This window comes from Lepisma saccharinum, chromosome 9 (assembly GCF_977018435.1).
Source record: "Lepisma saccharinum chromosome 9, izLepSacc3.1, whole genome shotgun sequence".
NCBI classification, from domain to species: Eukaryota; Metazoa; Arthropoda; class Insecta; order Zygentoma; family Lepismatidae; genus Lepisma; species Lepisma saccharinum.
In genome coordinates, this window is record NC_139237.1 from 65,344,738 (window position 1) to 65,369,842 (window position 25,105).

Consider the following 25,105-nt stretch of genomic DNA (forward strand, 5'->3'; position numbering starts at 1 on the left):
TGCTTCTCGATGTAAAGTGAGAGGGATTTCTCGAAGGCGCTACAATCGAAGACGAAGTAGTCCTGAACTGAGGTTAAAATGACATCGCATATCGTAAATTTTACATCCGTGTCCACATTAATGTGCATTTTACTCGATTTATAAACATCCGCATTGGATCTCGTCACAGGTCATGAAATATATACGAGTGTAAGTAATATATACAGGGTGTCACCATAATTCTTTCACAGCGTATAGAGTTCATTAAGGCAAACAACTTTTCTTGATAACTTTTTTTGTCTGACGCCTCATTTCGACGCTACGAACTAACGAGTGTAAAAACTGTAGTCATAAATGTACTGTCTTTGTTGAGGTAAATTTAACGTTAAGTCTTGCTTTACTGTTACCAAAAACTATACTTTATCAAAGTCTCATCTCGATTTGACACAGACCTGTCTCTTATCGAGATGAATCGAAAGGCCTAGTCTTGTTCTCACTTCGTTTGGGATACAAATATGTCGGACTATTTAATTACTCATCAAATCTTCAAACACTGCAATTACACAATTTATATTTTTGCTTTTCGCTTATTTTATACCGCTTTTCTACCCCGCTGGTTAATCCCCACGTCCAGGGTTTGAACCTGAAACCTCTGAATTTGCAGCACATTACGCTAACCACTTCGCCATTGATGCAAGCAATATTTTTACTGCATGTAACCATAGTATTTGTACACGTGATTGTGTTCCTTCAAATATTTTTCTGGGAGGTACTTTCATCATATTGAATTTCAGAGACTCTATAAATCGTTTAATTATATTAATCTCTAAACAGAATTTATTACATACAAAATTATCGTCTACTTTTCATTTTCACTTTCCAAACAAACCCTTCCTATTTCTTTTCCTGAGACACAGTTATAGTTGACAACACCAAGTATGTCCGCAGCGCAAACACTGAATGGTACTGAATAACATATCCGAGAAATATGTTTAGCAGTAAATTAATTTCTAGCTTTTATAGCACACCGATGTAAAAATGGTTAAAAACGAAGGGGGGGGGGGACAAAAAGAGAGAATGATGAAGTCATTGAGCTTAGTTTCCAGTTTGGCAAGTTTTAATTTCACCAATTCCACCTGGTTTCCGGGCCAATGGCCTAGGAATTTGTTAGCGTTCCTCGTTGTGGTGCAGAACGCGATGATTTTTCACAGACGGTCATAAAAATGGGTTCAGTGCATTCCAAAAGGACCTCCTCCTTCCTTTTCTTCTTCCTTGGTTGAAAGTAATCTGTGGAAGCTTTATACTGTCCTACGGCAGGTTTTTATCTCGAGCTGCATTCTGCGGGGGGAACAAAAGACTTCTATTGTCGCATTTGGAACGTTCTTCTTTCTGTACAAGCACAAGAAGACTTGGAAACAATTATATTTTCGATTAATTTTTCTTTTAAAGGAAGTAACGCGCATTTCTTGAAGTCTTGAGCACAGAAGAAAGTTGTTGTGGTACATGCAGCGTACAAAAGAGCGTCAATTATATCTTCAAGGTTACACGGTAGTGAAATTGCTAAAGCATACTTTCCTGTCTTCATCTCCTCAAAATTGCTTCCGTTTTCATTCCATTGCAAATACTAGAAAAAGGAAGAAACTTAGGTGTTCCTGTTTCCTTGACCTTTACTTCGGTCGATGTAACGTGTGACAAGAGTTCGCTTCTGTACATAATTTGCCGGGGCAGTCTCTTCAATGACGAATTGATGTATGTTGTAGATAGAACTGATGGAATCAATGTACACTTATACCAGTGAAGATACGAATTGGCAATTTTTTCCATGGCTATTTTCATTCGTTTCTCTCATATAATCTGAATAATTACACCAGCTTCAAGGTGTATTGATTTAAATCAGGTTGATTTAAATCGCAATTATAATCTAGATTTAAATCCGGTGATTAAAAAAACAGAGATTTAATCCACTTTATGTGAATAATTTATAGAAAATTATATATAAGGATGGGAATCACGTTTGGTGAAAGTACATTAATCTCGTAATCATTTAATAGTGTTTATTAGGCTCTAAGAAAGGAAACAAAATATATGTACTGATGGGGTGAAGCTCATACGAAAGAAAATGTAATATGTAAACTGTAAACACACTTAAATTTATCTTGATTTAAAATTCAATAATGTTTATAGGTAAAAATATCAAACATTTTGTGTAGAAAAATATACAAAATACTAATCATGTTAAACCATAAATAGTGTCATTATCATCAAACCGTAAATAAACATGCAGCTGATATTTTGCAAGCTCTTATCAAAAAAGCCAAAATCCAGCTACAAAAACTTTAAGAAATATTTTAAGTTACAAGTATACAAGTAGTTGTATTGATACTATTATAAACCCGAGAAAGTATGAACCCCTCCTCAAGCAGATTTGCTATAGTTAAAACAAGCTTAACATGAGCATATGAGCTTTTTGTTCAAGTGTGGAATCTTGTCTAATCTAAGATTTTTGTGAAAATGCCCTCGGGAATTTCCTCAGAAAGTATGACCCTCTCAGATTGATTTGTTTATACTTACAAAAGGCACTTCTGTGAGATTGTTATCCATAAATTTGTTAAAAATATGCCCCTCTTGTGGCCACACTTAAAACTGGCCATCCACACACATACACACACACACACACATATATACACACCCACACACATACACACATACATATTTATTTCTGGTTTAAGTTCAATTGGGCACCAGGTTCAATTTACATATCTAATATTAAAACAATGTAATTCTTCTAGAATTGCTCCGTGACAACAGACCCATCTATGTGCAAATGCCTGAACTCGGTGAATACTTGGGAACAAGTCTATTTTTTTCATTATGTCAACATTTTTAACTTCTTTTGCCAGTAATAGGGAAATGGTAGCAAGCATTAGACAAAGTACTTTGGAGCTGAATATTCCTTTTCTTAGACGTCGTATATTACTAAAATATTTTCAATTCACATATTTCTCATACCGCTGTATCTTGTTCTATTAGGCCTCTTCGAGAACATTGCCTATTAGGACTCTTCGAGAACATTGCCTATTAGTGAAATAATAGGACAAGCATATGGCGGTATGGGGATATGTGAATTGTTGGTTTCTTCAATTCACATAAAAGGATTGAATAGAAACTAGGATATTTTGCATTTGTTATATTCAATTTATTTGTTGTAATCTGTTCATATATAAAATCAAGCCCCGAGAAAATATAAGATCAATACTTGAACAATATGTGCGCATGACGGCCCCAAAGCGGTGGGATCGATACTTTCTGCACAGCGATCAGTTCATTTCGAGCCCAGCACCGGCGTGTCGATCAATATTTGGAGCAGCGATCCTTTACAAATTAGTTCCAGACAATTCCGCTCCCCTAAGCGTGGAGGCGCTGCGGTCGGGATTGCATGTACGCTCAGCAGAAAAACGGGATACACTCAGAAGAAAGTACTTCGGCAAAAATGTTAGAGAATAGCTCATGTTTCTGAATATACCCCTACAGTGTTTCTATTGGCTCTGTAAAACTATAAAAGCCAGGGTACAGTGCAGATTCTTCACCATTGCTGGATTGGCAGTGGGTTCCACTGCTCCACCAAAGTATAGGAGACTTGAAGCATATAATTTGGCGGAATAATCCAAGTAAGGTCATATATACATATACATACAAAGCACAGTGCTGAACTCAACTGATCCAGCATAGAGTTTTGAATTTGAACCCCAAGAAATTGTATATAAATACCAAAGCCAAAACTATTAATACACATACACACATACACACACACACAAAGCACAGTGCTGAACTCAACTGATCCAGCATACAGCTTTGATTTGAACCCCAAGAAATTGTATATAAATACCAAATCCAAAAATATTAAGTGTATACATACATATATACATACACACACACAAAGTACAGTGCTGAACCCCAACTGATATTTTTATTCAGTATAAAGTTTTGAATTGAAACCCAGGAAATTGTATATAATAAACAACAGCAAAAATGCCAAATCAAAAATATTGTAATCAGTGCAATAAGAATATATCCAGCCCCAATTGGGCCAAGCATCAAAAAATTTGTAATCCAGACAAATACAAAACTCCCACAAAAATTTGCCCCAAATGCAATAGAAAATACAACATGGAATATTTCACATATAAACATAAAGATACTTGCTCTGCACAGTCATCTGCATTGCCCTCTCAACCATCCACATCTGCTCAGAAAAGAAGGCACGAAGCACCTGTTAATGCCAGAGCAGCAAAACAGCCACGCCATGAACCTACCCGTAGCAGTTTTAACGGCCAATTAAGGGATCACCAGTTTGTATCAGAGCTAAGATGCGGCATTGAGAATTTCTTGAACAGTATAAATTCTGATCTGCAGGCAATTCTTAATGCACAAAATGGGTCTTATAAGCTATCCCTCAAATTGTTTGTACAATATAAGAAACCAAATGGCACAAAATTTACACAGCCCCACATAACAGAAACTGTACCTGTATATTCAAATTCAAATTCAGACAAAATAATAGGCAATTTGATAGATCAATTGAACATTAAACACTCTGAATTTGCGGCAAAAGAGTCCGGATGGAGCCTATGCGGTTCATCACACAAGCTCTATGTTAATATTTCTGAATTCACTCCATTACAAGGATCCACTTATCTGCCTTTACCTGCCAATATTAAAAACAGAAGAGCCGTGGTTAATATAGAAAATACCGACCAGAAATGTTTTCTGTGGTGTATATTAGCTGCTTTGTTTCTAGTTTCAAGGCATCCTGAGAGAATAAGTTATTACAAACAGCATGAACATATTTTTGACGATGCAATGAAGGGTTTAGAATATCCAATGTCAGTTCAGAATATTGATAAATTTGAAAAAAGGGTCAGGCACATCAATGGCAAACAATTATCTATTAATGTTTTTATTTGTTCTACTGGCAATTGCCCGATAGCACCTCTCAGAATTAGTACAATTGATGATGAATCTGCTATTCCAATTGATCTGCTCTTAATTGAAGGAGATGATACATACCATTATACTCTGATACATAATCTTGAAGCTTTAGTGAGAACACAACTAGACAAATCCAATACAATATTCAAGTTGTGCAGAAGATGTTTAACTGTATTTGATGGTCAAAAAATGGTAAATGGGATTCGTGAAAAAAATGCAGAAATTGCAAAAAACAAGTTAAAAGAGCATCTGAAATACTGTGGCAACCATAAACCTGTTCATATGGTGATGCCCAATCCAAGTGAAAATTGCAAATTCAAAAAATTTGAAGCCTTGTTGGAACACCCTGCATATATTGTCTGTGATTTCGAATCGAACCTCAAACCTATTGCATTCTGTAGCCCAGATCCCGAAGAATCTTCAAGTACACCATACCAGCAACATGAACCTTCCAGCTTTTGTTATGTGGTTGTACAGGATGGTATAGCTAGTAAAGAATATTCATACAAGGGACCAAATGCCATCAAAGAATTTGCACATAGAATAGAAAATGTGTGCCGTGACATAGCATCTAACAACTTATTAAAATCAAAGCCTATGTTGCCTTTAACAGAGGAACAGATTGAGGATTTCAACAATGCAGAAAAATGCCCGGTATGTGATTCTGAATTTTCAGATACAAATATCAAGGTGAAACACCATTCTCATACAGATGGTAAATTCTTAATGGCCCTGTGTAATAGCTGTAATATTCAGATCAAGAGACCAAGATTTATCCCCATATTTTGCCACGGAGCATCCAATTATGATTTCCATCATCTGATCAGGTACGAGGGGTTTGAGAAGCAGAATTTAAATATTTTAGCTGAAAATGATGAAAAATATATATCTATTAGCAAGATAATTAAAGTTGATGGTGTTCCTATTCACATAAGATTTCTTGATTCTTACAGATTTTTACCTGCTAGCCTGGATACACTGGCCACTCAATTATCTGATGATCAATTCAAAATCACACGTGCATTGTTTCCAAATCAGGACCTGAAATTAATTAGGCGGAAGGGTGTATATCCATATGACTATGTCACAGATTCTTCTAAATTTGATGAGTGTTCCCTGCCACCACAAGAAGAGTTTTACAGCAGAATCAGAGGATCTGGAATCACTGATGAAGATTATCACCATGCCCAGTTGATGTGGAACAATTTAAAATGCCAGACATTTGGTGATTATCACATGGCATATTTGAAACTTGATGTGACCCTCTCAGCTGATATAATGCAGGCATTCAGAAAATCTTCTATGCAAAATTATGGACTGGACCCAGTGTATTTTTTCAGTGCCCCGGGCCTAGCATGGGCTGCAATGTTTTTCAATACCAAAAAGCCATTGGATCTGATCCCAGATCAAAATATGTATCTGTTTATGGAGAAAGGTATAAGAGGGGGGATGGTGCAATGTTCCCAGAGATATGCCAGAGCAAATAACAAGTATATGCCTGATTATGATCCAGCACGGCCATCAAATTATATAACGTATGTAGATGCAAACAACCTCTATGGTCACGCTATGATGGATAAATTGCCATATGCAGAGCTTGAGTGGGTCGAAGATTTCAATATTGAAGATCTTCAGAATTTTGATGACAGTGAATATGGCCTCTTCTTAGAGGCTGATCTGATAATTCCTGATGATTTGCACAATAAATTTTCTGATCTGCCCCCAATTCCTGAGGTTCAGTGCTCACCTGGCTCTAAACAGAAGAAGCTCATGACGACACTGGAGCCAAAACAGGGTTATGTCATATATTATAAAAACCTCCAATTCCTGATGAAACATGGTGTCCAAGTGACCAAAGTTGGCAAAGTCTTGAGGTTCAGGCACTCAGAATGGTTGAAACCTTATATTGATACAAATACGGAGCTTCGAACATCTGCAAAAAGCGAATTTGATAAGGGCTTGTTTAAATTGATGGTAAATTCAGTGTATGGCAAAACAATTGAAAATGTCAGAAAACATACCGATGTTAAAATAATTACTGACCCCAGCCGGAGCAAAAAATTGGTTGCAAAGCCTAATTTCAATTACAGAAGAATTTATAATGAGCACATGGCACTTTTTAACATGATGAAAACAAAGATCAAGTTTGATAAACCTATTTATGTAGGGGCTGTGATATTGGAATTGTCCAAATTACATATGTTAATATTATATTATGACGTGCTGAAACCTTTTTATGGTGATCGTGTAAAATTATTGTACATGGACACGGATAGTTTTATTCTTGAAATTCAAACAGAAGATGTTTATCAAGATATGGCACAGCCTGAATTGTTTCAATACTTTGATACCAGTGAACATACAAAGATTCAACAACACCACAACAAAAAGGTGCCTGGCAAGTTAAAAGATGAGACACTTGGTGATGTTATTGTGGAATTTGCTGGGTTAAGAGCCAAGATGTACAGTTTTGAAACATGTAGTGGTGCTGTTGCCAAAAAGGCCAAGGGCATTGGCAGAGTAACTGTTGAAAAAGAGCTTGTATTTGAAGATTATAAAAATTGCATCAAATCACAGAGTTCAATCAGAACATCAGAAAATAGAATTCAGAGTGAGAATCACTTGCTGACTTCAAATATTGTAACAAAAGTGGCCCTGGACCCACATGATGATAAGAGATGCATTTTATCATGTGGCACACATACTTTACCTTGGGGGCATTGTGATTTGAAAAATGGCAAACAATGCCCAATTCCAGAGCATGATTTGAAATAAATAAACATGCCTATGAACTTATTTGGGTTCAAAAAACAGGCTATTATGGAGCTGCCCACACCACAACCCTCTCCTGATTTACAATCTGTAATGTCTAAACTGAGTGGCTTGTTAATTATTCATCTGAACAGCATACTTACAGATAATGATGATGAAACAGGCAAAACATTGTACATATTTAACAATAATTTAAATCATTACCAATTACCTGTAGGTGGGCAATTACAATTTATTACAACCCCCGAGGGTGATGTTAAAATTTCAATAGGGAGAAATATTTATAGAATTAAGCACTCAAACATGGTTTCTGGCACTGTATATACTGTTTCTGCTGGTGACTGCTTATATATTGAGGTCCCGGGATCATATGACAAGCTTATACCCTTTTTTATAGAATTAAGAATCAGATATTCAATAATAAATAACCAGTAAAAGAAAATGCCTAATGATATATTTGGCCACACAAGACATGAAGATCACAGTGATGAGATTCTGATGCTTGATGTCAGAGTCAAGAAATTAAGAAGTGATTTACAAGCTTTACAAACCACACTCAATGCCAGTCTTCAATTAGAAATTACAAATCTGCAATCACAATGCATGGACCCTCTTCTTAAAATTGATTCTGAACTCAAATTGTTGCTTCAGAAATATACTGATTTGGCAACATTAGATAATTTTCAAAGTTTGGAAGAAGCTGTAGCAGCTCTTCAAGCCAAATTTAAGACCCAGGCCACCAACTCTGAGCAATTGAAACACCAATTAGAAGAGCAGATAAATAATGTCCAGGTACAGCTCCAAACAATTGTCAAAAGCATAAAATCACAAGAAGATTTTGATCTAGTGATTTCCACTCTAAAGGAACAGATTCAGTCACTCCAGATACCTAATCTGGACCCCTTGAACAATGCCATAGCCGAGGTTAAAGAAAAAATTGAGACACTTGAAAATTTTATGAACAACTTGCCATCTTCTGATGCTTTGAATGCAATAACTCGGAGTGTTGCAAACATCAAGCTGCAACTTGAAACATATGAAGATTTTGGAAAAATTCAAAGTTCCATAACTCATCTTGAAGGTACAATAGCAGCAGTGCAAAGTGATTTGGCAAATGTACTAGAATCCAGATTGCCTGGGATTGTAGATACTCTTGTCAGTGTCCAGCAACAGATCACAAAGCTTGAAAACCTCAACACCGAATCTGAGCTATCTCATTTTCATCACTTGATAGATGATATCCAAACAAAACTTGAAATTTTACAACAATCAACACCCTCTCAGGCAGATATAGCCCTGCTCCAAAATGCTATGCAAAATGTGGCTGATGCTTCTGAATTAAACAATGTGAAATTGGCACTTGAATCTTTGCAGAATACAGTATCAAATCTTCCTACATCGCAGGAACTTAAAAATATTAAGAGGGCAGTGAATCGCATATTGAAATCAGAAGATATCAAGAATATCCAAGCAGAGATCAAACAACTCACTCAGACAGTGGCCACTCTACCAACAAATCAACATATTAATGAACTGCATGCCCTGTTTGAGGATATCAGAAGACAGGTCCATGATCTTACTGCTCAAAATTCAAAATTGGCAGTTGTTGAAAATTTGCAGCAAATTGTAGCCAATATCAAGCAACAGCTAGGGACCATGGAATCTAATCAAGCAAATGCTCTGTCTGTTTTTGCCACCCAGCTTCAAGAGATTGTGCAACAATACAAGAGACTTGCTGTGGACATAAAAATCAAGCCAGGCCATGATGATGTTGTTAGGACCATCAATGAGCACCTTGAATCTGTAACAAGTAGATTGCTTATAGCAGAAAAGGAAATAACAGGCATAATCGAGAATCCAAAACATACAGTAATTCTTGAATTGTACAGCATCCCCAACAAAGAATATGATTCTCCATTTACACCAGGTGGCAAAATATATATGCTGTCCCCTGCACAATTTTATTACCAGTTTTTTGTTGGGGGCACATTGAGACCAATCAAGATCAAATATTGGCATCAGCCACAGGCACATCACTACCCTACCTTATCAATAACAAATGCTGATAACAAACCGAAAATCAGCAGTGTCGAGTTAGAGGATTTTACAGACCCCAATACATTAGAAACAGCCTATACTGAAGATGATGGCTCTTTGGAATTTAAAATACAAATAGGGGACAAATTATATTTAGAAAATCCTGCAGTATCAGCTGCTGAACACCCCATAGTTGCAATATTCTTGTTTACATATTATGTCTAGACAAATTATTGTTGATGAATTACACAGACAAGCCAGACATAATTATAAGAGACTCCCAGTAGTTACAAAAGGCATAGATGATTTATGGCAGAGCGACTTGATTGAGTTGTCAAGTGGACAGTTGAAAAACTTAGACAAAATCAACAAGGGCTACAAGTATCTACTCACTGTCATAGATACATTTTCAAAATTTGCCTGGGCTGTGCCACTCAAATCCAAGACTGGAAAATGTGTTACAGAAGCCATCAGGACAATCATCAATTATTCAGGAAGATCACCGCGCTATTTGCAAACAGATAATGGCAAAGAATTTTATAATTCAGTGTTTCAACAATTTATTAAAAGCCAGGCAATAAAACATTACTCGAGTTACAGTGATCTCAAGGCCTCAATTGTAGAGAGATTCAACAGAACCTTAAAAAATCTTATGTATAAACAATTTACCCTCCAAGGTAATTATAAATGGATTAATATTCTTCCAGAACTTCTACATAAATATAACAACTCGGTCCATTCCACAATCAACATGAAACCCTCTGAAGTAACTTCATCTGATGAGCAAAAATTGATCAGGACTGTTTATTATCCTAGATACCAGCCAACAACAAGAAGGGCCAAATACAGGGTGGGCGATCAAGTAAGAATCAGCAAATATAAGCACTTATTCAAAAGAGGCTTTACGAGAAACTGGAGCACCGAATTATTTACAGTGGTTCAAGTTAAACCCGGGACCCTTAACACATATATAATAAAAGACCACCGAGGAGAAATTCTCAAAGGCCGGTTCTATGAACAAGAGCTCAGCAAAACTAAACAGCCTGACACATATCTCATAGAAAAAATCATCCGCAGAAAAGGCAGCAAGTTATTTGTCAAATGGCTAGGACTCCCAGAACACAGCTGGATCGATGCAGACAAAGTGATAATATGAGCACCTGGGATGTTATAAAGAGGCTGCCAGAACCTGAACAACAGAATAAGATAAATGGAGTGCTGCTGCCTGATAATATTAGGTGTCTTATTGTTGGGCCATCGGCTTGTGGTAAAACTACACTAATGGTTGATAATTTTTTATTGGCACCCAACTGGTTAGACTGGAAAAACAGGCACTTGTATGTCTTCTCTAAGAGCTTGGAACAATTAAAATATCAGCAGCTGATGAAGCTATATGATGGACTGGATATAGCCACTTTTGAACCAGATGTTAAGCCACTTCATGAATGTCTCGATAATTCTGTTGTTGTGTTTGATGACATTATACTGGATAATCAAAACAAGGTTAGAAATTTTTTTACACAGGGCCGACACAAAAACATTGATTGCTTCTACCTGGCACAGACTTTTTCTAAAATTCCGAAGCAACTGATCCGAGACAACAGCAATTTTATATGTGTGTTTCATCAAGACCATACCAACCTCAAACACATACATGATGAATATGTAGGTGGGGACTTGAGCTACAATGACTTTTCCAAGTTTTGCAGCAAGTGCTGGAGCCAGGACAGTTATGGGTTTGTCACAATTGATATGACAAGAACACCCAATACTGGCAAATACAGAAATAAAATCAACGATTTTCTAGACGTTGAGACATAAATAAACAACCATGAAACGACCAGTCATTGATGATCTTAAGTTAAGAGATTATCTTGTAAAAAGATTTAAGGGATGGAAATCAGAGAACCGTGGAATTTATGAAAAACACAAACAAACAGAACAGCCTGTCATTGATGCTATTAATAATTTAGGTAAGAATATCAAAACTGTTACAGAGCAAAATCAAGATTTGATCACAGAGCTTGTGCCTGTAGCTGCAAGAAACATATTAGATTATCCATTCACCCCACTTTCCAGTATTCATACACCTAGTCCTGTTGCTCCTAGAAGAATTGAGGCTACACAGGATCCTATTGAATTGGGTCTTCTTGCTCAAAAATATTTAACCACACCTAAAGACAACAAAGATGAGGTCTTTGGCTTATATGCCGACACAGAGCTTGATGGTAGCATCATACATAGAATTGGTAATTTCAGAGTAACTTTTATGGGAGATGATATAATTGTATATTCAGAATCTCGTCTCGGAGAAAAAGGTGCTTTTGTTAAGTACCCCGGAACACCTGGGTTGTGGGAACTGATGACTAGGAAAAGGCCTGGCAGCTATACAGATCAAGATTATGAACATTACAAAGAAATATTAATAAAATCAGATGCTCTATACCAGAACAATGATCCCACACAAAAAAGAGTCAAGTCTAGCAGTGGGGCAAAATACAACAATTTGATCAAGCCCATATGGTCACAGATCAAGACTGGCAGTGGAATCAAACAATACAATACTCTGCCTAAAGAATTTGTGTGGGTTGATGATGTCAGGAAACTTGTAGATAGGTTATTGGTGATAGCTGGGGAGGAAAATGCAGGGAACCACAATTTTTACAATGAAAAGGTTGGAATTATGGACATGATAAGCACAAAATTGTCTAATTTTATAGTGAATGACCCTAAGGGGATTGGATATCTTATAAAAATTATTAATACTCTACCACCTAAATTTTGGAATATTTCTGAGGGTCGGGGCCTGGTTAATGACATTATAAACAAGCTGCCATTTGAACTACATATTCCAGGCTATCAGTATTGTGGTCCCGGTACAAAATTGGACCATAGATTAAACAGAGGGGACCCTGGTGTTAATCCTTTAGATGCTGCTTGTAGAGACCATGACATAGCATACAACACACATACCGACCTTGACAAGAGACATGTTGCAGACAAGAAATTAGAAGAGGCTGCATTTGGTAGATTTGTAAGCAAAGATGCTTCTTTGAGTGAAAAAATAGCAGCATTGGGAACCACCATAGCTATGAGCACCAAACAAAAACTGGGGTGGGGGTTGTGAATATGTATATAATAAACCTACAATGAAGGCCAAGGGTGTTATGTATCAAATACCTTATGCAGGTCTTAAATCTCTTAAAACTATTGACAGTCTCTTGACCAAAAAGCAGCGCAAGAAAAAAAATTCTTGTCTTGCAAAGGGACATGGTATGAAATTGTTGCTTAGTACCCCCCAATTAAAAAAATTACAGCAATCAAGAAAAAAATCACATGTGGGGGGTTTCATATTTACCATCCCTGCCATCTTAGCTGCTCTCGGGGCTGTTGGGAGCTTGGCTGGGGGATCAGCTGCCATAGCAAAAACAGTAATAGATGCCAAGAAAAATAGGGCAGAATTAGATGAGCAGAGGCGCCATAACCTGGCCATGGAGAAAAAAGGCAAAGGTTTTAAGAGAGCCATGAATAAGTTTAAAAAAAACAAGAGCCGCTTACAAACCAAGATATTGAAGCTTTAATCAAGCCATTGGGCATCAAACATTTTAGGGGTGTGTACATGTCTGATTCTTTACCGGAACAACCACTCAACAAAGAGTGTGGCATTGTTAATTTGGATGAGTACAAAAATCAGGGCACTCACTGGATTTGCTATCTTAAATATTTAAAAGATGAGGCATTTGTGTTTGATTCATTTGGAGGTGTTCCACCTGAAAATTTAGTAAAATATCTAAAATCAAATAATCTTTATTACAATAATGCCCGTGTTCAAAATTTCAAAGATGTTAATTGCGGACATTTGTGTTTATCTGTTCTCAGATATATGTCTCAAATAAATAAACCATCAATTGAAAATTTTCAAAAAGCCTTGTGGTATCTGAAACATCATGGGGGTATTCCATCTCACCAGCCAAAATTCAATATTGAAACTCAAATTGCATGATGACATAGTGTATCCCAAAACAATAGCTCTCAGGGCATTTTACGGCATGTACCTGATCCCTAATATTACACACCACAACAACACAATTGCAGTAGGGGATCAAAAAATTGTCATCACTCCAGGGCAGTATAATCTGTCCACTCTAAATGCTCAATTACCCAGAGGTATAGTGTTAAGTCAAAATTCTGTCACTCACAGAGTAGAAATTGCATCTGCTACGGAGACAGTGCATCTGGGTACTATAGGAGAGCTGTTAGGATTTGAGAACAACACAAAACTCGAACCGGCCATCAAACACACTGCTATGAATATACCCAAATTCTTAGCCATAGAGACTCTGAATATTCACTGTAATGTGGCTGAGGGTATGATCACCAAATCAAATGGCATAGGCACTCACAAACAAACTGGCATCATTGCAACATTCAAACCTAATTCCGAATTTATGGAGCCCATCATCTACAATCCATCCCCAACACTATATTTTCCTGTGTGCCATAATAGAATAGATTATATTGAGTTGATGGTCACTAATGAAAAAGAAGAATTAGTTGATTTTGCTGGAGCCACAACAACTGCAATCTTAGAGATTAACATTTAAATAAAAATACATACAATGGAAAATATTGAGAGTTATGAGCTACAATCATTCCCTCCAAACAGGAGGACATTTGCAAATTTAAATCAACCCAACACAGAGATTGAGGTTGATCTTGATGTAGGGGATGGCTTTATACACCCCCACAGAGCAGATCTATACATCAAATTTGATGTTGTAAAGCTCGATGGTACAGATTTTCCGGCAAATTCGAATATAAGACTGGTGGACAATTTTGTGCCGCATCTGTTCTCTGAAATTGAGATCAGAAAGCATGGCGTTGTTATAAACAGAGTGGATTATCCAAGCATTACCTCCACAACTTTGGCCACTCTAAAATTATCCAAAACCGAAGCTTCATACTACAAAATCGGTGGATTTGAAGCTGGTGATAAAATATTATCTAAGAACCACACAGTGCTGTTCCCCATGCGCCTGTTGCCAGGATTCTTCTCGGATTACAAAGATATCATGTGGAAGGGTGGGTTAAGAATTACATTTAGAAGAGCTGCAAATGATAACAATGCATTGATGAGGTATAGCACATTAAACCCTACGGGGGAAGCTTTGCCTAATACCTTACCAGATGCAGGCAAATGCATTATTCAAACTATGGAGTTAAGAATCCCGGTTGTTGAATATGAGGCCAGTTACGCTCTTAAATACAAAGCAGATATCCTAAAAAATCCACAGGTTCCTCTTCAATTTTACACATATCAATGCGTACAGAAGCCTGCCTCTGGTACTTATTATGAATTTGATGCCACAAGTTCATTCTCCAGTATTCAATTTGACATGCCGGATTTTGTGGTGGTATTGTTTCAGACTGGAAGACACAACAATCAGGAAAAAAATTCAAGTAGATTTGATAACTGCAACATCAAGAACATTTATCTTAAAAATGGCAGAAATGAGGTCTTTCCTAGAGAAAATTACAATTTAGACATGTCCAAGGATGATTTTCTTAAATTATATGAGGCTTTTTCGGCTTTCAAAAGGGTCACTACTGGCAGTACTGATATGTATTACTCACCAGATGAATTCAAAACACGGAGACCCATGTTTGTAATCAACACTTCAAAAAGGAAACAAGTTGTGGTGAATGACAGGACAAACATTAAAATTATCTGTGAATTCCACGAGGCATTACCCGATGACACCATTTGTAGTGTCATTCTCATAGGTGAAAAATCATATGTTTATGATGTAAGAAATGAGAGAGTCACGGAGCAATTCTAGAAGAATTACATTGTTTTAATATTAGATATGTAAATTGAACCTGGTGCCCAATTGAACTTAAACCAGAAATAAATATGTATGTGTGTATGTGTGTGGGTGTGTATATATGTGTGTGTGTGTGTGTATGTGTGTGGATGGCCAGTTTTAAGTGTGGCCACAAGAGGGGCATATTTTTAACAAATTTATGGATAACAATCTCACAGAAGTGCCTTTTGTAAGTATAAACAAATCAATCTGAGAGGGTCATACTTTCTGAGGAAATTCCCGAGGGCATTTTCACAAAAATCTTAGATTAGACAAGATTCCACACTTGAACAAAAAGCTCATATGCTCATGTTAAGCTTGTTTTAACTATAGCAAATCTGCTTGAGGAGGGGTTCATACTTTCTCGGGTTTATAATAGTATCAATACAACTACTTATACAGTACATCCACAATGTTTTATTGTCACAGGAAGAAAAGTTACTGAAATTATGTATTATAGCTTCATTACACACTCAATAAACATTTCCATAGTAGGTTCATATATATAATATCAAAAACAGAAAAGTGTATATTTACATATATCTTTTATTTGCTTTAATCAAACTGTTCAAATATTTTACAGAGCCGTTTACTAGAAAAAGCCTTTCTATAAAAAAAAGCATATCTATGGGTATGGTGTCAAAAACCATACCAAAAAGTTTAAGCGTTTTTTAAAATCGATTTAAATAAAAAAGTCCCATTTAAATAAAAAGAATGTCAAAAATTATTTTTTAAAATAAAAATCATGATTTTTACCCACCCTGATCAGCATAGAATTCCTTCTAGACAGAGCATTGACGTGAATGTTCCTGTGGTTTGCTTTCGAAGTTATCTAGATATTCTCAATAGTTTCGCGATTACGTAAGTCTATTAAACTATTGATAATATCTAGATAACAGCGAAAGCAAACCACACGAAAATTCACGTCAATGCTCTAGAAGGAATTCTAAGGTGATGTAATTTTTCAGATTTTTGGAATATCATAGCTGTTTTTTGAAAGGAGAGGACAATTTGAAAGACCCAGCCGAGCCTTAAGGGATGAAATTGTAGAGGTTTTTCTATGATTTTGATCGCAATTATGTTGCTATGACCTCCTCAGCATCCAATTACTGAGTACGAGAACGTAAGGTTGTAAGTTCAATTTACTTCCATGAAAGTATTCTTTGCATATATCTATGAGAGAGAATTGTGGTAATGGTTAAGGATTGTGTGAAAGAATTTTGGTAAATTAGATTAAACAACACCAGCAAGTACGTAAGGACACTCTAAAACAAGAGAACACGAAAGGTGCAGCTGATTATACTAATTGAAAAAAAGGCTTTTACCAGTGCTGCTATGTTGTTTTATCCATAAGCGCACATTTTGCTAGCGGCACTTTGTCAAACAATTTTCTGTATTCCTCAAAACAAGCACGAGCAACGTGAATGAGCATCTAGAAAGGAATTTCTTACAAGTAATTGCTATTTATTTAGATATGCTCGTTTTCACCAAAATCCCATATTTCCGTTTTAAGTGGAAATCATAGGCGTAGCTAGAACTTTATATTTGGGTGTGCACAAAAAAATGAGGTCTTGTACCTTTTTAATAGCATATTTTGCAACACAATCATTTGGCTCTTTAACTGCACTGATGTTTGAAAAGGAATATAAATTCACTAAATGACACTGTTGAAAATTTCTGAATATATGTAGTAGAAAAAATCAAATTGCATAGAAATTACACACACACAAAATGTTCATAAATGTTACAAATACATCAAAATACACGTCATCTATAACAAGAGAAGTTTGTCAAAAGGTACAATGTTCTAAAACTCATCAATAACTTCATTTACATCAATAGAATAGACGAAGCTTTTTCCTGTTCCACAAATAGCAAGAGCAGGGCTTCCAATCTATCCTGCTTCTAAGTTGCTCTTAATTTAGTTTTAACTTGGGTAAGCTTGGAGAAAGCTCTCTCACAGGTGCAGCTTGCGACAGGTATAGAAGAAAGGTGCTGTAGTACAGAGTAGAATGCAGTAAATATCTTCTTTCTCCAATGACATCAAAAAATCGAAAATCTATAGACACTCGTTTCATCAGCGATAATGCACACATTTGCACCAAGTAATGATATTTTCAACTTTTTATAAACTGCCACTTATTTTCTCTCTAATTGAAATATCTGTCTTTAATTCTCTTTGATAAAGCAGCACATTAGGGTGTGCAGAGGCACACCCGGCACACCCTGTAGCTACGCCTAGGGTGGAAATCTTTGCGTGTGTTAAGTTTCCTTATGCTTTTCTTACTTCAAAACGTACCCCCAACTGAGCGCACAAGAAACAAAGAATTATTTATTAAAATAACACTGATTTTTCTTTCTGGATTTTCATTATGAAAGGCTGCATCGAGCAGGTAGGCTACATATCTGCCTCACGTTCACATTTCCAACCGAATCGAATAGTTGAATGCAAAGATAATACCGAGCAAATTGTCCATCGCTATTTCATTAATTTCATTTAATATAATTGAAGGTTCAAGAATTGAGGCAACCCCTCATCGAAGCATTCGACAACTTCTAGCATCAGTTTAAACATATCTGAAAAAAGAAACCTTCTAGTTGTTGCCACATGCTTAAAATAGTTACTTGACTTTCTAAAAAGTAATAGTAATGTAAATTCATTTCGTAGCAATAAATAATTAAACCAGATTGTACAAAAGTCGATTGTTTGTGATTGAAAGGTTCAATAGCGAACTGAGAACCAAAAGGGACGGAATAGTTAGAAATATGGCAGTATTACCGTGCAAATTGTCCATCACAATGTTCGTGCACTTTATTTGACCCAAGAAGAGCTTCAAGAATTAAAAGAAAACTCAAAACAAGCTGTTGACAATTTCTGCACCAGCATACATAAAAATGCATCACTTAAAAACACATAGAATGTAAGAGAAAAATTAATGAAAATAGTCATGGACAATTTGCATGGTAATACTCATGGATGCCACTGTACCAAATATTTCAGACAAAGGAATATGCTAATTACATGATTTATTGATGTTTTATTAATATACAGTGTAAACCTTATTTACAACACATAAGCCATCTATAATGATTAAACTACAACAAATTGCTGTAAACATTAACTCGGTTTGATATTACGTACATTCGGTGGATATCGTAAATGTTGGATCAAACCGGGTCTTCGTTATAACTTCTTTACGAAGACCCGATAATCCGGTTAAGTTTTCTTATACCTGTGAAGTTATTTTTCAGCGATGTGTAACGGAAAATTTAGCACCGAAATAAAAAATTATATTATTCTGTAAAACTTAGGGAATGTCTAAATTGTGAGGGGTGTTACGGAACTATTACGACTGTCTGAATAAATTACAGAATCATAAATACGCTACAAATGTACGAACTTCGTGGCTTTCCTTTGAAACTACAAGATTTTGTGCAGTTAGAGACAGCTATCTATGAAATGTTTTTTTCTAATTTGACTTGAATGAAAAAAATAATAAATCTATATATGTCAGCGTGAAGAAGTACCCACTTGTCGAGAAATCTAGCATAAATGCCTATATAAACAGGAGCTTTGAAAATCTCTGTCAGTAGGATCTACACTTCATTATGCAGTAACGTTTCATCTACCCCGAGAAAGAATTAACTTTTTATGATAAGCAATTTCCGTTCTTGACCGTAAAATGGAACCTAATGTAGCTTTTGTTTTTTTGCTGATAACCATCTTAATATGTGTGCATTAGGAAAGACGACTTATGACAATTGAATATAATGTGAGCAAAAAGCTTGACGTTTTGCAGAAGACTAAAGTGGCGCCGACATTTTGGAATGTTCCGCCAAGACTGTCCGACAGCTTCGGCTTTTAATTTGTAGCTTTTTCTTCGGTCGGGACGTGGGAGTGCATACCTCTCTGTGCAAAAAGAAATGTATAGTTCGTGCGAAAAGTTCGAATGTAAAACACCCATACCTACTATTATAAACGTGACAAAAATTTCGCTAAGATTAGAGGAGGCTGTTTGCACTGGACGTGTTTCATGAGGGACAGAGTGTGGAGGTGGAAAAAGAGCATGCTTGTTCTTCACGATCGGCCTCCACCTCCAACTTGAAATGAAGCCCTTGCACCCATTATGTTCGCAGCGAACGCAGGTTACTGGCTGAAGATTCAAGAAAATCCTTCGGTTCGTTATCCTTACGTGACTTGTAAATGAAAATTACTGCTTTTTTGTTCATCTGCTAATTGAAAAAAATGTGCACATTTGCCTTTTGCGAAACTTGATTGGTCAGCAGTAAGCGAAGTGTGGCCATCTTGTAGTTTGTTTTAAGTCTACTCTAATCGCACTGTTCACTACATTCGCGCTACGTTAAAATTGTCTCGAACAACTTCCAAACCCAACTTACATTGGTGGAGTATTTTGTTCGATGTTTTGTTATCTTTGTCTATTTCCAAGTGGATCAAAAGAAACTATTCCATAAATAGTGTATATTTCTTTGCGAACACACTAAAATGGTTCGCAAACCCTTATATAAGATAGCATCGGTACCGGGACGACAAAACGAGACAGTGTCGTCTCATGTCTTGAATGAGAAAACCTGTTGGATATAGAACCAAGACCCAGGCTCCAGGCAGGCTTTTAAAATTCGAGGCTAGAGCGACGTTCGAGAATCGAGACAAGATGACACATAGGGTCCGAAGCTCGTTACTCAGACATACCCAGTGGATGTCCACCTGATTATTTATAGAGGGGCCACACATTTTGTTTAGCGTAATTGGTAAGTTAATACGAGTACATTAGTGCTATAAACCCGCGCTGTGTGATTGTATACAATCAGGATAAAATAGGGTTCGTATCGTCGAAACGAGGAGTGAAATAGAAAATCATTAGTATGAAAAGTTGTTTCCTTCAATGACATCTACACTTTTATGAACGTTTATGCGGTGATATACTTGTATATACTGCTTATACCATATATTTCAAGACTGGAGAAGAGATCGAGATAAATGTTTTTAAATCGAAAGGGAGACGGATATTTACAACTTGTTTCGTCTCGATACTATTCCTAAAGTCTGTCTCGTTCTTGGTTTCGTCACGAGTTGTAAATCTCTTGTTTCGTCTCGGTATCTAAACTCCATTGTTGTTGCCATGTCGATCTTGAGAAGAGAAGCGTTATTTCATCTCGGACTACTTTCAATTTCGAAATAATTTCAGAAATAAAATTGAAATATCACAAGAAACATATTAAACTGAAATCGCGAGACTCTTTGAGAACAAGACTCGCTTCCGTCTTGATGCTTGTTTCTGTCTACTACTGAGTAAGTTGATTGCACTAAAATGTTCGAATGAGTGCATGACTTTTATTTACTCATATTCATCGCCCCAATAGGCCTCCCCGATGTCGTCGCCTTGTAATCAAGGGGTCCTGGGTTCGATTCCTGGTGAAGGCACATAGTGGTTCGGATCCCACTTTAAACTGTAGGTCCAGTCCCGATTAGTCTCTCTTTGCATAAATTGGACTTAAAGAACAAACTCAAGTAAGCAAACAAATATTGCTTGTTCGCCATTAGCGAGAAGGTGGCAGTCCAAGTGTTAATTGAGCACTTTTGCTGCCGCACGTGAGAAAATATCAGGAAATAAACTCTGACGGCTCATCATGTGTGGTATGCCACTTAAGCCTACATCTCCGCGATAGTTCAAGGTTAACTAGGTGGATGATGGTGTCATCTCCGAGAAAGATTTTCTTCTCGATGCTTGGTGAAGAACATCACAACGATTATACATTTCAAATGCATTTGAAAATAGTTTTATAAAGATGAACAGAGGGTGGAATGTGTACAAGTAGACCCTCCAAGTGTATTTTTTCGTTTGGAGTAGCTTAAATTTATATAAATAAAAAACTACATTTCTCGAGTTTATTTTCACCATTTAGGGCTTTCCAAGGATAGTTGAACGTAAATGTACACATATTTGTGAAATTAGTTGCGTTAAACTGTTAAGATACAATTATTCTACGCAAAATCAAAGTTCTCCATGTGTCCATGATCTTATAAAACAGCGTTTTATAATATTTTAAACAAGTTTTACATCTTTTAGTTTTAAAAGTTCCAATTTCTTGAAACTACGAAATAATTGTAGACATACGGCGCTAAATAAGGAAATTACTAGTGTTACCACAGACAAATGTATTTCTGTGGTGTTACTTTTACAGGAAAGACTGGAAATAGACGGAGCAAATTTCTTCTCAATGAAAAAAATAATAATAATAGAAAGTGCATTGTTTGTGCATTTAATATCGTACTTAGTTTATTTTTGTTTTAAACTGGTAACAGTGAACATCTGAAGACCTCTCTCTCTCCATATGGGTTAATAGCTACCATTTAATCAGAGCAAAAATTTAGAAACATATGTATTATTGTTATTATTATTTCAAGCAATACTTTCTTCATAACTAGGGTTGCGTATGTAGTATTAAATTCCATCTCTTCTTTTTAGACATAAACGAATGTGATGATCCAGTATTGGCCGCCAGATGTGTCGAAAATGCCGAATGTTGCAACTTACCAGCTCACTTTGTATGCAAGTGTTTACCAGGATTTGAAGGCGATGGAGAAGAAGAGTGTAGGGGTAAGTGAGAAATTAAATTTTATATTTTCTTTATTTAATATAAAGTTCTGTGAATGGTGCGAAAATATGAAGTGTGTATTACAATCACTGGAAACCAATTGACTGTACTTCAAAATAATCCCCTCAGACATATACTTTGGATATTGCATATGCAAGTGGTGAAAGTTGTGGAAAAAATCCTCCCTACTAGAAGTATCCTGTTCTGTTCAGCATTGTCGTCCTAGTTTCCTGTGCGTCTGGAATCCAGCCGTGATTACGTCGTCGCTTTGTAACCAGACATCCCGCTCTCGATACCCAGTGGAGACACATAGTAGCTCGGATTCCACGTTAAACTGTAGGTCCAGGCCAGATTAGCCTACATATGCATAAAGTGCACTTAAAACAAAAACTCAAACGTCTGAAATACATGAACACCTTCAAGCCTTCAGCGACAAATCCAAATTTGGGAAAAGAAAGTTACCAGATCTGGCGAATAGAAGGGATGATCCAACATTGAAACCTTTCTCTGGGCGAGAAAAGCCTTAACAATTTCAACAATATGCGATGTAATCGTGCATAAGAAACTACTGGTGCTGTGTGTGAAGCGTGGTCACACTCGACAAGCTACCTACAAGTCTTTTTAGCAGTAGCGGCGATTGGGTGCCAAAACGGGGAGGAGTGGGGAGTGCAAGGACAGTTTACTTTCCGTTGAGAGACAAGGCTTAACTTTAATAGGGCATGGTGCGGGGACAAAAGTAGCAAATAGTGGGGGAAGGGCAACTGCCATCCCTAATTGCCGCCACTGCTTTTTATGTGTGGTAAAAACACTCAAAACATTCTGACAAAGTTTGTAATGTAACATGTTAGCGTCACTCATGGAGCATATTATGTCATTTATTATGCATTGTTGTAGAATATCATAGGCGGACAAATGATTTGTTTTCAGGAGGAAGAAGTTCAACAGTTGAAAAAAAAATCTGATACGAAAATGGAGCAAATTAATTATAGTGCCATATTTTCTTCAGATAAATGAATTATAAAGGCTCTAAACTTATTTATTCGCCTTTTCGATGAGCGCCTATATCGTACTCATCAGAAGTTCTAATAGTGCTTACCGATCATTATTATTTTAAACACAAGTGCATTGCCGGTTTTTCTTGCTTTCTAGTAGGGAAATAACGTATTGGATAGTGTAAATATGAAAATCTCATTATAGTCTGTTGGACACTGGAAGAAAATATTAGAATCCTCCAAGGTAAAGATATGCACGATTTTGGATATTCTTCATTCTGTAAAATACAGTAGGAACTGCAATCATGAAGAAGTTACGTTAAGAAGAATCAAAACAAATCCCATCGAAAATCGAACCTTCATTAGCTGTGTACTTCTGAAATTAGTTTCTGTAAACAACTTGCTACAACGGGAAGCAAGTCTCTTCCGCAACTTTTGTTAGCAATCGGGTTCATCCTCAAGGTCAACTCCCAGACAAAGGCACGAAATTACTTTCAGTAAGGTTAACGGTGACGGCATCTTTCAAAATAGTTGTTGGGTGATGCTTACAATGAGCTTCCTTGTCTGAAGTTACGTAACAGTTCCTAGCAGAGCCGGAATTAAAAGGAGTGTTCGGTCACGTAATGTTCATTCTACTACAATATGTATTTTATACAGCAAGAAAAAGAACTGCGGAAAATACAACTTTACAACGGGAATTCCTAGGAGACAAAATTACATAAGAGAATATAGTCCCCTCTAATTCTTCGTGTGAATGAAATGTCACACCATGTGGTCACACTCTTTGAAATGATCCAGATGAGTCGGAAATCTTCACAATTTCACGGCTACTCGGTATCCTGAAAAGTTCGGGTTCGGGATGGGACTGGGAGGGGGGGGGGGTGAGATTTGAGAAGCAGTTGTCGAATCTAGGATGGTCTGGGACGAATCGTAGCATACTGTTGGTTAGTCAAGGTCATATTCTTAAATTAGTCCCGTATCTATAGATAGAATAACCCGTATCATAAGCTTTCAACAATTTTAATAAAAAAAACTACTTTCTTTGTTTAAAAATCAATTCAAATTAAATCTGTGAGATGTTTAATAGCTTGTTAGTTTAGAATCATACTCCTTACAAACGCTAATATCAAAGTATCGGATATTTTGGTTTCTACGCGGGACGGGATGATTTGTAAGATCCGAAAGCAACATAAATCATCTACGGAAGGAAGCGGAAATTTTAAAAGCGAAAGGAAATCTTGTGATTCTGGAAAAAAAACTATTTCAAAATTATCAAGATACATGCTGTCAGTGTTTTTACATGTTGCCGCACATTTTTTGTGTTCCCAATTCTTCATTCTTATCCTAATTTGGTAAATATCATATTTTGTGATGTGCTGGATTTTTAATCGTCATTGTTATTTTTTTCCATTTTGAGGAAGTAACTAATTATAATATTTTTCAGTAAGTGTTAACCCTTAACTGACACACCAAAAAAAAGTTACACTTAAGACACACCTAATGTGTCTTAAGTGTCTAATGTGCCAGTAATTAAATACTAATTATCTTAATTATAAAACATAGGAATAAGAAAAATAACGTAGCTACAGTTTGACCAAAGCCTCAGAGCGAGACCGCTGGTATAGTACCTTTCCCTAGGTCAGTCTCACTGCTATATTCAGCTTCTATATCTTCTTCTACATTGGCAGATTCATTTTCATTACCATCTTCCTCTACGCTTTCTTCGTATCTGATTTATGTTCACTATCAGCCCCACTTACTTTTAACACATTTAGTACCCTCACAACGTTAACCACTCCATTGGCTCGAAGAGAACCAAGAACTAGAAGACTACTATGCCAGTCACATCATTGC

At 36.5% G+C, this 25,105-nt stretch overlaps 1 protein-coding gene across 1 annotated transcript in view; it reads left to right on the forward strand.

Annotated features, from left to right (window-relative positions):
• Positions 1–25,105, forward strand: part of dpy (fibrillin-like protein dumpy) — a 474,963-nt gene that overhangs the window by 97,405 nt on the left and 352,453 nt on the right. The window contains exon 6 of the mRNA XM_083128311.1: positions 22,130–22,261. Coding sequence (XP_082984437.1) covers positions 22,130–22,261 — 132 coding nt within the window. The remainder of the gene's footprint in view (positions 1–22,129; positions 22,262–25,105) is intronic.